This window comes from Thunnus thynnus, chromosome 1 (assembly GCF_963924715.1).
Source record: "Thunnus thynnus chromosome 1, fThuThy2.1, whole genome shotgun sequence".
Lineage (NCBI taxonomy): Eukaryota > Metazoa > Chordata > Actinopteri > Scombriformes > Scombridae > Thunnus > Thunnus thynnus.
The window spans coordinates 13575380-13590046 of NC_089517.1; the positions used below are offsets into that span (position 1 = coordinate 13575380).

Here is a 14667-nt window from a genome sequence, read left to right on the forward strand (position 1 = left end):
GTTTTAATTTAATTGGTGTTGGGAAAGTGATCTGCAACATTTGCCCAATTTCATTTTAATGCTCAGAACTTCGGAGGAAACAGCTTTTTGCTTAACGACATCTTACAATTTACAGTTAATTATTTATTTTCAAATATTACATAAATTCTCCATTTAAGTTGATACTCAGAGTAAAGGATAGCATGTTACATTAAAATGAAAATTACTTATTGACACTTTTGAATAGTGTTTTAAGTATTTACATTCTCTTATTCTCTTGAATTCATACACATTCACACACACACACACACACACATTGCTATACTCTAGTCTCTGATAGTGGCTAATCAATAGATGAGGCATGCAGGTTGCCGTTGCATGTTATCTTAAACCTCCTAATGTGAACTGGCTAATCTTTATACTCTTTATACCATGATGTCCTCATCATTACCTCTTTCTCTGTGTTTTTCTCTTTTTTTTGTCACACTTTAAAATACACTGATGGATATTCATCGTCTGTAGCATCATCACTGAACAATGGATGTAATATCGTATACTGTCTGTTTCAAACATTACCTTCTCAAAACTAGGCTGGTGTTTCCTTTTTGAGTAATAATGTTTAATCCCAATAATGTAGGAACTTGTTACATTTTCCTCTTTTATATTTACATATATTGTGTGTTTTGAACATCATACTTGACTTAAAAGCATTCCCTTAAAAGCAGATTTCCCACATTTTTTCCCACCTTTGGCTACCTGGCTGTTAAATCATTCCTATCTTTATGACATTGATGTGTGTTTGAGAATTCCCGTAAGGGAGTCTTGAGAAGAGAGAGAAAAGTAGAGTAAGAGAGAGCGAGAGAGGAGCTGGGTGGGGTAGCAGTCTAAGCAGGGGGTATCAGGCTAATTAAAGCAAGCATTTGTCAGAGATTAAGCCTTAAACAGAAAAGGTCATCTGAGCACCAGAGCGCACTGTTTCGCTGCTGTGCTCTTAGGGCAGTCTAAACCTTTCCAAGCTAAATGGTAAAGATGCTATTTGCAGAGAGATGGGGGGGAGGGGATCCAGATCCCAACCAGTGGTAAGACTGACACTCGGGTCATTGGTTCTTCACTGTCCATTACACATGCTGGTCAAATCTGGCAATCGGTGTCATTTAGGGATGAAAAATAAGTGCTCGGACAAGATCAATAGATGCAGCCGTCTGTTACCAGCTGTGATTAATTGACTGTCACCAATTAATGACTAGCCTGTTGCAAAGCAATGCAATCTCAGAGGGACAATGGGACCTATTGAAAATGGGTATTTCTTTCATTTCAGTTTGTTATTGGTTATTCTAGAGTGAGTTTCCAAGTAACAAATTCATGAACCACTTCAGTTACAATTTGAAGGTATTTTGTGGCATAGCGGAAAGTGTCTCTGGCAGCATCATGTGTGTCAGGTGCTCTCTGAAGTCATTTATGAGATTGAGACAAATATGGGCTTAAATAAAAGCTTGTAAGATGGTGAACACATCCACAGGTTTTTTCTTGTCCAATCAGATCATCAGTTACTAAAAATATTTGTATGTCTGGATATTTCCTTGTTTAAACATGTCTATATGTTGTTTCACACTCAGTGTGCATTTTAATAAATTCTTATTCAGTGATATTAAAAGGTAATATCAGAATAATGTCAATTGATATTACATGTATCTTACTTTGTCTTAATCAAACATATTAATGATTACTGCAGACGTTCCCATAAGCAAATGGTGCAATGACAAATGAGTGACAACACACGGTGGCCTGTGATCTATTTAATATTGCGGTGAACAGCCAACAACTATTATTTTTTTCAAACTGGGATCAGAGTACAAGCTTATTTTGCAGTCAGTCAATTCTAATCATATTAGATTCTGAGAAGATGTCCTGGTTTGAGATACGATGAAGCGCAGGACATGTTGGTTTGAGTAATGGCACTGGAGGGATAAACTGTGCTGGAGATGTCATTTGTAGTGGAAATTATGCTAATATTATCACTCTGTATCATTATTTATAAATTTGCCTGAGACAAAGGTTTGCAAAATATTAGACATTGCCATCTTGGTATTAAATAAATTTAGAAAAAGTAAGAAAGTGTCATGTTTTGATGCAGAGGTTTTTCTTTTTGATATTTCAATAAAATATTAATTTTATGATGAATTTTATATATGTAGCATTATGACAAAACAATGAAAACAATAAATATGACAAACAAGACCTCATTGTGTTAGGACATTACATTGTTAGTTGTTATTGGGAGCACATTAACCTATAGAAACCTATTTCTGTTTCTAAGTTTTGCCACAACTGTTATTGTGTAAATAATACATAGAAGTTTACTCGAAGAATATTTGTTTACATGCTAATTTTAACCCAAATAGGAAGTATGTGTACGCTGCCTTATCTGCAAGTTGAATATTAAACCTTTGAAAACTCTTTTTAGGACTAGCTATTCCAGTTTCAGTTTGAACACTTATTTTCCAGTGTATTATTCTTATGCAAATCACACCCCATTTTAAGCATCCCCCATGTGTAAACTGGGAAATGCATATGATACAGTGTGATGTACAACTTTCAGTGCTCACCTTTCATGTTAAGTATAGCATAAAATCTGTCCGGGGGGTAAAAGTTCAATTGTGCTTCTTTGATATGTTTAGTGTTAATAGAGGTAATCTCAAGTGTCCCAACTTCATATGTGCTGAATGTGGCCCATAAGACAGATTACTCACTGGTAGTAGTATGTGAAAGTGTTGGAACATGAAAATTAAATAACTTAGAGAGGTAAATTTATGTCAGATTTCTATGTTCTTCAAGATACTGACAATCCAGAGATGCTGGTTAGGAAAATAAGGCTTTGAAAGGGAAAATTTCAAATATCAATTCTGAACTTGACCAACAGTTAGTATTGATTGTGTCAATGTGTCTTAAAATACATTATCAATGCTGAATCCTTACAATGTAGGCTATTTTAAGCCTGTTTATTTTTCAGATTTAAAGATAAAGTGACACATTTTTTATGTCTTTTTGCAAGTGTCATAGAGTAGCTATACCTTTGTGTTGAATCTTAATGATTCCGCATTTATAATGTATTCTAATCCTGTTTATTTTTGCAAACAAATTGAAGTAAGCTTACGGTATGTCAAACCCCCCAAGTTCTCATTTCAGACTTATAGATGTAGAGCTCTGGAAGGATTCAAGCTGATTTCATAGGCTAACTAGAGAGTTAAAGTTTTAAGAGGTGTATGTAAATTACACTTCTTACATTTGTTAATAATTAGTCTTGATAGTTTTGTTATTTATTCTCAGACCAAACAAATTCACATTTTGTAATTGCAGCCCTAGTATCAATATTTTTTAACAATGAAATAATAGACTAATTGTAATGTCATGGGATCACTAGCATAGTGATGAACCCACAGAGAGTTACGGTACAGTTCTGCAGCTCTACAGAGCTTTGGAGTCTCTTTTAGCTGATTGTTTTGGTTTAAGACAGCACACAACTTTACAGTAGGTTACTGCTCTTTCCAGCAGTGACAGGTTGCTGTTGACTATGCTTTAGCCGGTGAATGCAGTCAAATATCTAGCAAGCAAATGGCAGATATTGTTGGTGGAGACCATTACAAAACTAATAGAGTAAGTTAAATATTCGACTTACATTAGCTTAACCAGGTGGTTGGTTAGAGCCCCAAACGAATCCTATGTTGCTCCATGTCTGTGTAAAATAAGTGTAAACAAGCAATTGTTTGATAACTGCGTCACCATTACAACTTGATGAGGTAGTAATGTGGCAGGAAATGTGTCTTTCAGCTTATTTTGGAGTTGTTATGCTCCCCAAAAATGGACGTATCTTCTTGTATGCCATAGAAAATGCCTCTAAAATGGGTTTCACATCTTTTGAGTCTCTTTAAACGTGCTTACTAAACAAACATTTTTCATGGGAACAGTTTGACTTTTCACAAACAGGTGTAACGCTCACTAAAAGTCTTAATTGCCCGGATTGGACGTCACGTTTAAAGTTACTGTAGTATTTTTGCGTTCGTCCAGCTTTGACTTTTTGGGCCTTTTGGCTTTCCGTAGTTCTGAACTCGGCGCGCTGCGGGTTCGGTGGGAAATTTGTAACTCCTCTGGGGAAGTGTGTGTGTGTGTTGTGTGTGTGTATTCTGTATATTTCTTTGAAACATGGCTCTCAACTTTCAGACTTCAACGCTTTCACTGACTTTGCCGATATCTTGCCAGATATGTCTCGGAAAGGTAACTGCCGCTCTGTTTTTAAACTTGTTTATCGTCCGTCAACCGTTAACGTTAAACAAAGATGACGTACTCACACGAGATAAACTGCTGCCTAGTAACGTTAACATCAACGTACATATTGAACGTAACAACAAGTTCGTGCAGCTTACGTTAGCTACCGTCAAATGATGTTTTCTTAACCTTAGTGTACCTTATAACCAAAGTTAACTAATAATTTGCACAATTTTGTCTGTGTACCTCAGGTCAGGCAGCCGGTCATTTGTGGCAACCACCACGTGTTCTGTTCATCCTGCATGGAAATGTGGTTAAAGAAAGCTAGCCAGTGTCCCACCTGCAGAGTCCCCATAACGGCAGAGAGCCCCTGCAGAGAAATCATCGGTGAGTAACTCCATACAGACACACAAAACAAGAGGTAATGTGGGGCTTCATCTACCTACAGCTTCTCACAGTTGAGTCATCAGGACACGCTAAATAAGTCATCCTGTAACTTACTCATGTTAAAGTAGTTGTGAAAACTCAAATTTGATATTCAGATAAGCCATGTTGAGTCAGACAAGTACCATGTTTGTTTCCAGGGTAACTTCAATATCTCTGGAGTTTTTGTTCCTCCATGCAGTGTTTTATGATGATGGTGATTTTCTTTTTAGTTGGGCCGATCACATTTGATGTCTTTGCAAACTGCCCAAAAACATTCCACACTGACATGCAAACATGAAACTCAGTCCTGACTAATAGGATTCAGACCTAGATATGACCTGGAGTCGTGCGATACGATATTACAAACAAAGATGCTATCAGAACTTTAATTACTGCAGTTCATTCTTCTGTGTAACCTGAACTTGAACTTGCTGTAATGCATCACTTTGCCTGATAAAAATAATTTAACAAAACACTTACAGTATAAGATATTATCAAAATGTTAGTGACTTAAATTCGTACAGTTGCTGCACACAACACCTCAGAAGTCTTGTCCTCTGCACACTCTCCTAATTGAGTAAATTCCAGGTGAGTCTATGATGTATTGAGGGATATCTCCCTATAGTGATGCAAGATGTAAGTTCCTAGCTAACTCAGCCTATGCTGTATGTTCCTTGGACTAATTTTTGTGCTGAAAAGAATCCTCTCAATCTTCTCATCCAGCTATTGGTGATATGTCAACAGTATTATCCAAACTTTTACTTTAAAGGGAAGTCTACAAGTTTTAAAAGACTTAAAGACTTTGTTTTCACTGTAAAATCCAACAGTTATCTGCAAGTAGGCAACATCCTCACTTCTCATAGTAATTCTCTTATTGTACATGTTGTTGGGTAGCAGCTGCATAGTAATTTAAGGTTGTGTTTAGACCAATAATTGCACTTTTTATGTGAATGGTAATTCTAATGTTCACCTGGTGATCAATCTAGAAGACAGATGAAAAAGTGATAACTTCCCAGAATTGTAAAATCCTGTTTCATATTGTTATAAATCACTACATTACTTTACATGTTTGGTGTCTTGTCTTCTGTTACAGGAGGCACAAATGAGAGTGATCACAATGATAGCCCTTCCATGAGGAAATGTCTCAGAAAAACCAGAGGAGAACTTCTTTTACGGGAGTATGAGGTATGGATCCATCATGCCATTGTTGCAGTAAATTCAAGGATATTTTTTCACAGCGAAAACAAGCGATGCTCTTGAACAGACTCTTTATAGGACTAAGCACAAAATGTTAGCATAGGCTGTATCAACAGAGTTTAACAGACTTAACAGTTGAAGTAGCTTTGGTGTTTAATAGAACAGTCAGTTGTTCATCTTAGCACTTGGCATTACAACAGCTATCGACTTGCAGCAGAAAGACATACCGTAAGTTGCTAATTGACTTATGCCTCAGCAAAATTTGGAAGATTGTGTGAAAGAAACTAACAATTATTTCAGATTACATCCTAGCATCTAGATTTCAGGTAACAAAAAGAGAAAACCTGTATTTCATACCTTTCCCCAGCACAAGGAAGACCCAAGAGCTATGATGACACAGAAATTGAGTTATTGTTTAATCCGTTTTTCCTTTTCCACCTATGTAATTTCTCTTTTAACAGGAAGAAATTGAAGGGCTCATCAGAGAAAATGAGGAGCTTAAAACAAAAAATCAAACTCTGGAGTCACAACTGAAGACTGCTTTGGATCCTTGCAGTATTGATTCAGTGCAAACGGATGACAAAAGAGTTGACCCTTACATCGTGGAAGAATGGACAAACAAGCTGCGAGCTGCCACAGATGTTTGCGACAAAGTAAAGCAAGACATGGACAAGCTTAAGGAGGTATTAACATCTCTCAATAGATACACTGATAAGCTTACTTGATGCCTCTGTATAGCATAGAAACTATGTCTGACAGATTTTCATTGAAATTTAATCAATCATGTCACAAATGTGTTACTGTCCCATCCTCAGGCAAATAAGGCACTGCGGTCTCAAAATGTCGACCTTGTACAAGAAAATATGAGACTGAAAGCAGAGGTGGCGAGCAGATCACCTCAAAAGTAAGTATCTTTCATGTGTTCATGACCCTTAAATGCTTAAGACTTTGATAGAAGAATGATTTTCTTTACCTGATTTTAATGGCTGCTTACTTACATGTGTCAGTATTCATGGTTTCATTTAACACACAAATTTACATTCTGCTCCTGCTGTCCGAAATACCGTCAGAAACTGGTTTATCCGAAGAGGGATGAGCAGCTTTGTGAGTTCCAGCCGTGCTCTTAGGTTACTAGCATGTGGAATTGAATGTCATCAATTATCTGAATAATGATTTTGAAAAGAGTAAACATGTTTTTAGTTTGTCAGTCTCCCACATTTAGATGCCTGTAAGGAAAGATCACACGAAACAGACGTGAAGGCTGTCTGCGACATTTATTTTTATTCACCTGCACACCCAGTCAGTATGAGACAAAACAGTTTGTGAAAGTATTTGGCATTTGCCTCCAAATCCCCCCCCCCCCCAGACAAAATGAACAGTTAGAGATTGTGGCATTCACTTTCGTTTTCAGTGTTTTTTACCATGTTTTCTTACAATAAAATTTACTCCTCCTAAAGATGCCTGTTGAAGTTGGAGGTAGTGACTTACTGCAAAAGTTAGTAATACTTCTATGAGTTGATAATCTGTTTCTTGCCTACTCAACAATATTTACAGAGCACAATCTAAATTGATATTTCAAAAAACAAGGTTAATTGTTTTATTTATACCTCGGTTTTACTTTATTTTAACAGTCAGCATGAGTTACATTTTGTTGGACAAATAAAAAAATGTTTATGTTTTATGTCATACAAATATATATGATGAACTGTGAATGTATTCAAGAAAAAGATTACATTGTTTTTCCCTAAATGTGTTTTACAAACATTTAAAGACAAAATGAACTTTCCCCAGGTTTGGTCGTTACACAGTAGCAGCACTGGAAGCAAAAATTCAGCAGTACGAGCGTGATGTGGACCACTTGAAGAGGGCTCTGGAGCGAAGTGACCAGTACATCGAAGACCTTGAATCTCGGGCCAAAACGTCTGAAAAGAAATATCTTGAGATGCAGGAAGTATGTGGGAATAGCAAGGCCAGGTCCGAAACTCTCACACAGCAACAGAAAGTCAACATGATGATGAGGAGCTTGAGCGACAACGAGAGGGGGTCGATCTGCAGCAACCCAGAGGAAGAATGTCGAACATTTTCCAGAAATCACAGTTTGATGTTCATGCCGTCTGCGGACCACAAGGAGTTGAATAAGAATCTGACTGGAAACCAGAAAGGCGAGGACTTGTATAGCACCTCCTCTGACTTTTCGCCCTCCACTCCATCCTCTGCCTTCCGGTCTCTGACACTGAAAAGCCCTGGCATCCGTGAGAAGAAAGTTGCATTTAAACCTGCGTCTTATCTTAGGAGACTTGATTTTGAAGAACTTCCTAGTCCTGGCAAGAGTAGCAGCACCATGGAGAACCAATTCAGCAGCCTTCACAAGTTCCCCAAAGGCTTGTCTTCAAATACTGACGTGGAGCCCTCAAAGTCTGTTTTTTGGGGTGCTTGGCCGAGATCGAAATCAAATGACCAACCCTGTCCAGGTGCAAGTAAAGAAAGCTTAGTGAAAGGATCCACATCCACCAATCTTGTAGCTGATGAGCCTGATAGTTTCCAGATTTCCAGTGAGGCCTCCATGGATGCAGCTTACCTTGACAAAATCTCAGAGTTGGACTCCATGATGCTGGACGGAGAGAGTTCCAGTAGCCGGGGGTCTCATCTCTCCTTAGCTTCCTCCCCTCCCGCAGACTTGGACAACACTCTCGTCCCAGAACCACAAACCTGCGCCGGTGTCTCGACGAGTTGCGGCGGCAAACCTGTGACGGAATGTGACAACCCATCAAGTGACCTCATGGATGGCACCGTGAATAATAAAGAGGCTCCGAAAGGCCATGAAGAAGAAAGTTTTTCTCCACTGGTGTCCGGTGGGGAGAGCGGCGTCCCTGGCTGTGCAGAGCATGGAGAGGCTTCTCAGACTGAAGAACTGTCTTTTGATTTGCTGTTTGATCCACTGGAAGAGAATAAGGCCGGTCCCTCTGGCTCTCTCATTCCAGCCAGCCAACACCATGATAATGTAAACCCCTCCTCCTCCTCCTCTTCTTCTTCTTCCTCCAGCGGCACTGGTAAACCTGTGAACACAAGAGACAGACACACACTGAACATTGGCCAGCCAATAAAGAGAAAGTCACACAGTCCCTTTAATACAAGCAGTCCCACAAAACTTTCCAAGCTCATGTGAAGGTTTTAAAAACAGTACCTGTGTTTTCTCTCTCTGTGTACTGCAGGTCAGGTTCCACATCCACACAAGGCTGAAGACATTAAAGGATATGGCTGACAATTTTCTATATTTTTCTTATAGTCAACAAATTTCATGTACAGAGCCGACAATGAATTGATCCAACTTACAAGTAATTGTGTGCATCCAAAGCCTAATATACCTCTGTGCCATAGACCTCCATTGTCCAAAAACCATTAAAAACACATCAGTTAGCCACAGCGTTGCACTGGGTGACCTGTTCCTTCTTTATGAAGATTATAGTCACTGTAGTTTGTTTAGAAATGTACTTATTTCAGTATAAAGTCAAGTGCTTGTGATATATAGCACAACAAGCTAGTGGAGCTCTGTAGACAGAACTCTGTCTGAAAGTCGACCTTACACAGAACCATACTCTGGACATTGAAAACGTGTTTTGGAGCCATTTCTTAAAAAAACATCACCATATTCTTTGTGGTGAAGGAACATGTCACCCAGAGCAATGGTGTGGCTTACTGACGAGTTTTTAAAAGTTCTTGGACAACAACGGAGGTCTATGGCACAGAGGAGTATAATATATCGGGCTTTGGATTCAAACACAATACTTATAAGTAGGATGAGTTCATTGTTGGTTTGGCTCTGCACATGAGATTTGTTGACAATAAGAAAAATGTAGAAAATCGTCAGCCAAATCCTTTAACTTAATATGTTGCTTCGGAATAAATTAATGAAATGTGATGCTTAAGTTGTAACTTATTGTCTGCTGTTGGTATTTGGTCTGTTGTTATTGTGTATACAGACAAAATATGATAGTTTTGTCAGATGGTATTTTGTGTAGATTTTAAAGCTTTGCACAAAACAAAACTTTACCATCTGAAAATCTGTCTGTGTTGTATCCTAGAACAAACACTGTAGTGCATCTCTTTGTGCTGAGACATTGATCAAACATTCAGTCTGTTTGCATGTGTTTGTCATTTCAAGCTGTTAAGTAAACATGATCCTCATGGTTAACCTTTTTTTAAGATGACATGCCATACTGAAGACTGATGACCATCATGAAAAACAATGTTTGGAATGAAATATTGCAATGTTGTGTGTTAGGAAATAAAATAGTACTGCAATGAGAAACAATGTATGAAACTTTATTTTCTTTTGTGTTGTGTTGCTGTAATATTTTTCATTATTTGACTGTTTCATTATCATATGATTGGCTTTACGCTGCGCTGCTTTAGGCTGGATGGGCCTAGAATTTCGTGGTAAAATTAAAATGCTTTGTTTTAAGAATATTTTCACTTAGGGAATAATACTGTTAATATTTTAGTGGACAAACATCCCTAAATATTTCTCAGCTAATAGTTGTTCACATTATCATATTCCGCTCTTTTGTGCTACTTTCCCGATGCTTTGTATTACATTAGACGGTAACAATTATTAATTTGCTGCCATTAAAAGTCAAAAAGCGTGGCCCATTCTTGCCGATAAAAGCATGTTGTAGCCTATAACGACACACATTAACCTCACACGCACAGTAATTCTGTTGTAGCAGAAAGCGCCTTATTTATTATGCAAATTTAACGATATCATGTATATTTCACACACCTCTAATCGCTGCATGAAATTTTAATTGGGCAACCGTTGTGGTTTGAACAAATGAAGTGTTAATTCATTGGGATTAATTAATTTAGTTAAAGACTGTGTACAAGGTTACGCTGGTGTATTAAATCAATTTGTTTAGTGCTCATCTGGAGATGATGGGCTTTGATGATGAGGCGGAGGTCTCATTACTTCCAGGGGTTAAGATGAGAGACAATGGGACAAGACCAGTTTACCAGTGGGATTGGTAAACAGTGTGGCTTTTAAACAACTGATGAAGTCAATAAAATGTGTCCCCTAAATGTCATATTTTCATACTCATACGTCCATATAATGTTGCTCTCCTGTGTCCCTGCTATACATTTGTTCAAACTTTTAATTTTGGCATTTAGTAAACACGTGACAGATTTTTTTTGGACACATTTCACTCATAATTACTTTAGAAAAAAACATTCCTGAAAGCAGATGGATAAAGAGCAGTCTAACATGGATGGCTACTAAAATAAACAGCCTTAAGTCAATGGTTTACGGCCTTTACAGTAAAAAAAAATAAGGCCTAAAGGCAAATGGGACCGGTGCAGTTCCGTGGCTGCATGGATTGGAGTGAGCCCTTAAAAAACGCAGGCGTCTAGTCTCCAGATGTTTCTGCCTGCCCTGTGAGCAGTTTTTTTTTTTTTTTTTTTATCTGTCAGCCTGCTCACTGTTCTGGCAGTTTATGTCTCGCGAGAGCAGCCGAGCACGGGCTTGACGAGATCTGAGGCGCTCAGGTGTAAGAGCCTCTCTCATCCCCAGCAGTGGGGAAACAGTAGACAGATGAGTGCGTCTGAGAGACTGCAGGCATCTCTGTGATCTCCGGGCTCAAGGCTGCACTCGGCGCACTACACAGCCGCATCATTACTGGATAGGCAAAGGATCACTGTGTATCTATGACTATTTTCCAGCTTTTGTAGCCGATTCCCCCCCTTCTTCCCGTGCACTTTAATTGGAGAAGCTCGCCAAGATGATGTCCATGAACAGCAAACAGCCGCACTTCGCCATGCATCCCTCTATACCCGAGCACAAGTACACCACCCTGCATTCCAGCTCGGAAGCTATAAGGAGAGCCTGTCTGCAAACTCCACAGGTAAATGATCCCCCCCAAAAACTTCGACTTTTTCCTTTTTCTTGCCTAGGCTGCATGTAGCGCTGAACGCTGTCTGTGCGTAATAACAAGGGGTGCTCCGAGGCACATTCAGCCAAGACGAGAACTTAATGTTTTTTTCATGTATTCCACGGCAATCACTCGGATAGTCTGTGATCTTTTTGAAAGCATGCTCACGCAAAGCCTGGCTTTACTGTTTTTGTATTAATTTTTATGACTTGCCGCTTCTGAAGGAATACTTCGGCTGTGTAATGTGTCGCCAAAAGTCCCGACTGACAGATACATTTATTTATGTTTTTTTTTCCTTTTTTCCCCTGCCGTCTCACTTTCTTCTCCGTGTCTTTTCCTTTTTCTAACCCATTTCGCACCCCTTCACTCTCCCTCTTCTCACCCTTTTAATTTTCACCCCTGCAGCTGCAGAGTAACATATTTGCAAGCTTGGATGAGACTCTGTTGGCCCGGGCTGAGGCTTTGGCGGCCGTGGATATCGCTGTGTCCCAGGGCAAGACGCACCCGTTCAAGCCCGACGCCACTTACCACACGATGAGCACGGTGCCATGCTCGTCGACATCCACCGTGCCGCTGGCCCACCATCATCATCACCATCACCACCACCACCACCAGAACCTGGAGCCCCCGGACATCATGGACCACATCGGCTCGCCGTCCCTGTCCCTGATGTCCAGTGCGCACGACGGGACCGGCGGAGGAGGTGGTGGAGGCGGCGGAGGTGGCGGCGGAGGGCTCATCTCCACCTCCTCTGCCCACCCGCACTCTCACATGCACGGCTTGAGTCACCTCTCCCACCAGGCTATGAGCATGAACTCGCCTCTCACCCACCACGGGCTCTTACCGGGCCATCACGGGGGGAGTCAAGGAGGCCCTGGGCTCACTAACACCGGACTGCCCTCCATCAATGACTCGGACACAGACCCAAGGGAGCTGGAGGCTTTCGCGGAGCGCTTCAAGCAGCGGAGGATCAAGCTGGGGGTGACCCAGGCGGACGTGGGCGGCGCTCTGGCTAATCTCAAAATCCCCGGCGTGGGGTCACTGAGCCAAAGTACAATTTGTCGATTCGAGTCGTTAACTCTTTCCCACAACAACATGATTGCGCTCAAACCCATCCTCCAGGCCTGGCTGGAGGAGGCCGAGGGGGCCCAGAGGGAGAAAATGAGCAAACCTGACATTTTCAACGGGGGTGAAAAGAAACGCAAGAGGACCTCGATAGCGGCCCCCGAAAAGAGGTCTTTGGAGGCTTACTTCGCCGTACAGCCTCGGCCGTCGTCCGAGAAAATAGCAGCTATAGCTGAAAAGTTGGACCTGAAAAAAAATGTGGTGCGAGTGTGGTTTTGCAACCAAAGACAGAAGCAGAAGAGGTTGAAATTTTCCGCTGCTCACTGATGGGCAAAGAAAAGGGAGGGGGAAAAAAAGTTGAGTGACTGAATTTGGGGACCAAGGGACACTAAGACACCATTTTCAGTCTTTTGTCTCCAGCGATTTTACACGTTGGTGCACAATGGGCTTTAGATAGGCTACCCATTTTATGAGGCTTCATATATCTTGTTTATTTTCACGTTATCGGTGAATGTGAAGTATGCAAATAACAGATTACACAAATTTCGCTCAGTTGTTACGAGGGAAAAAAGTTTAGCGACGTCGACATTGCCTTTTACAACATGTGGACAGAGGTAATTTGCTTGGTTCAATAGCGAGTTATTTTCTCCTGATAGGCCTATTATTTGAAGTATAGCCATTTACGAATTACCTCATTGATTGTTGAACTGTGCTTTTGGTTTGATTTTTGTCGTTGTTGGTATAGAATAATCCATGAAACTGTTCATTTATTCATCTGTTCATTTATTCTTATTTGGAGGCTGCTATGAACTCAAATTTAGTTGCAAACTCTTCGACGAAAAAAAAATGTTTAGGCCTGCATGAAATCCTAATTGACGGGCAGGAATTTAGCCTCTACAGGCTGTCACATCTATAGATATATTTATTTTGAATTTGCACAAAGGACCCTTTAGGTTTATAGATCGGTTATGTCGAAATGGTTTTGTATATACAAACATCACTTTATCACTTAGGCCTATAAGAGGTGAGCTCCTGTGTTTTGGGAAATAAATTATAGGGTCTATCGATACCATTGGCATCACAATTGAAGTTTCAAACCGATACAGAGAGCACGAGAAGCCTTGTCTGCTTCATCGAGGAGAGGTTACAATGAAAAAAAAGAGTAATATTTCATGTGTTTTCAGTTTGCAGTGCAAACACTCTATGCATTGGAAGAAGAATCACTGCGCACAGTAGAGCTGTCTGCTGATAGACCTTATTTTGTGGATGGTGTAAGTCACTGTTTAAATGCCTGTTTTCACATTGAGATCACCACGTTGTTTGTCGTGTTAATTGTTATACGGAAACGTTGTGTAAGTAATCTTTTACTTTTGTGCACAAGTATGTTTACAAAAACCTGCGGCGACATGTGCATCATGGAAATGTCCCACTGTCTCCTTCCCTCCTCTCACAGCTCCTCCACTCTCCTCTGTTGTCCTCTTACTTTCATTGGTACTGTTCATCCTGTAAGCCAAATTCAACGGGGAGGTGTGTTCCAGCAATCTTCTAATAAATTGAAGAAAGAAAAAACGACGCTTTTTTCTGGTTGTGATTGGGCCCTACAATGACCACGGTTGTTCAGGTTTTAAATGTCATTTTTTGGTGTTTTACTGACACATATCATCAAGGCTACAACTCGATACAAACTGAGGTGTTATTTTAATCTGAGATGCTCGTTTGGTGTGGTTTAAAATGACCCAAATTTTGTCGTTTACTCTGGCATTTATACTATCGAAATAATAAGTGTCTGTCTACAGTTTATGGTTGAATAAAT

At 40.0% G+C, this 14667-nt stretch overlaps 2 protein-coding genes and 1 long non-coding RNA gene across 7 annotated transcripts in view; 2 read left to right on the forward strand and 1 right to left on the reverse strand.

The window, feature by feature from the left end:
- LOC137180699 (uncharacterized) overlaps window positions 1-4047 on the reverse strand; it is a 29435-nt gene extending 25388 nt beyond the window's left edge. For all 5 annotated transcript variants that reach the window (XR_010928051.1, XR_010928050.1, XR_010928049.1 and 2 more), the window contains exon 1: window positions 3656-4047. This is a non-coding gene — a long non-coding RNA (uncharacterized lncRNA). The remainder of the gene's footprint in view (window positions 1-3655) is intronic.
- An 85-nt stretch (window positions 4048-4132) lies between these two features.
- On the forward strand, window positions 4133-9476 carry obi1 (ORC ubiquitin ligase 1). Its single transcript, XM_067586020.1, has 6 exons — window positions 4133-4251; window positions 4494-4629; window positions 5762-5853; window positions 6327-6548; window positions 6681-6769; window positions 7657-9476. Exons 1-6 carry the CDS (start codon window positions 4180-4182, stop codon window positions 9029-9031), a joined length of 1986 nt encoding a protein of 661 aa, XP_067442121.1. The 5' UTR covers window positions 4133-4179; the 3' UTR covers window positions 9032-9476.
- A 1739-nt stretch (window positions 9477-11215) lies between these two features.
- pou4f1 (POU class 4 homeobox 1) lies at window positions 11216-14417 on the forward strand. Its single transcript, XM_067586021.1, has 2 exons — window positions 11216-11762; window positions 12195-14417. Exons 1-2 carry the CDS (start codon window positions 11640-11642, stop codon window positions 13179-13181), a joined length of 1110 nt encoding a protein of 369 aa, XP_067442122.1. The 5' UTR covers window positions 11216-11639; the 3' UTR covers window positions 13182-14417.
- Window positions 14418-14667: the final 250 nt, after the last annotated feature.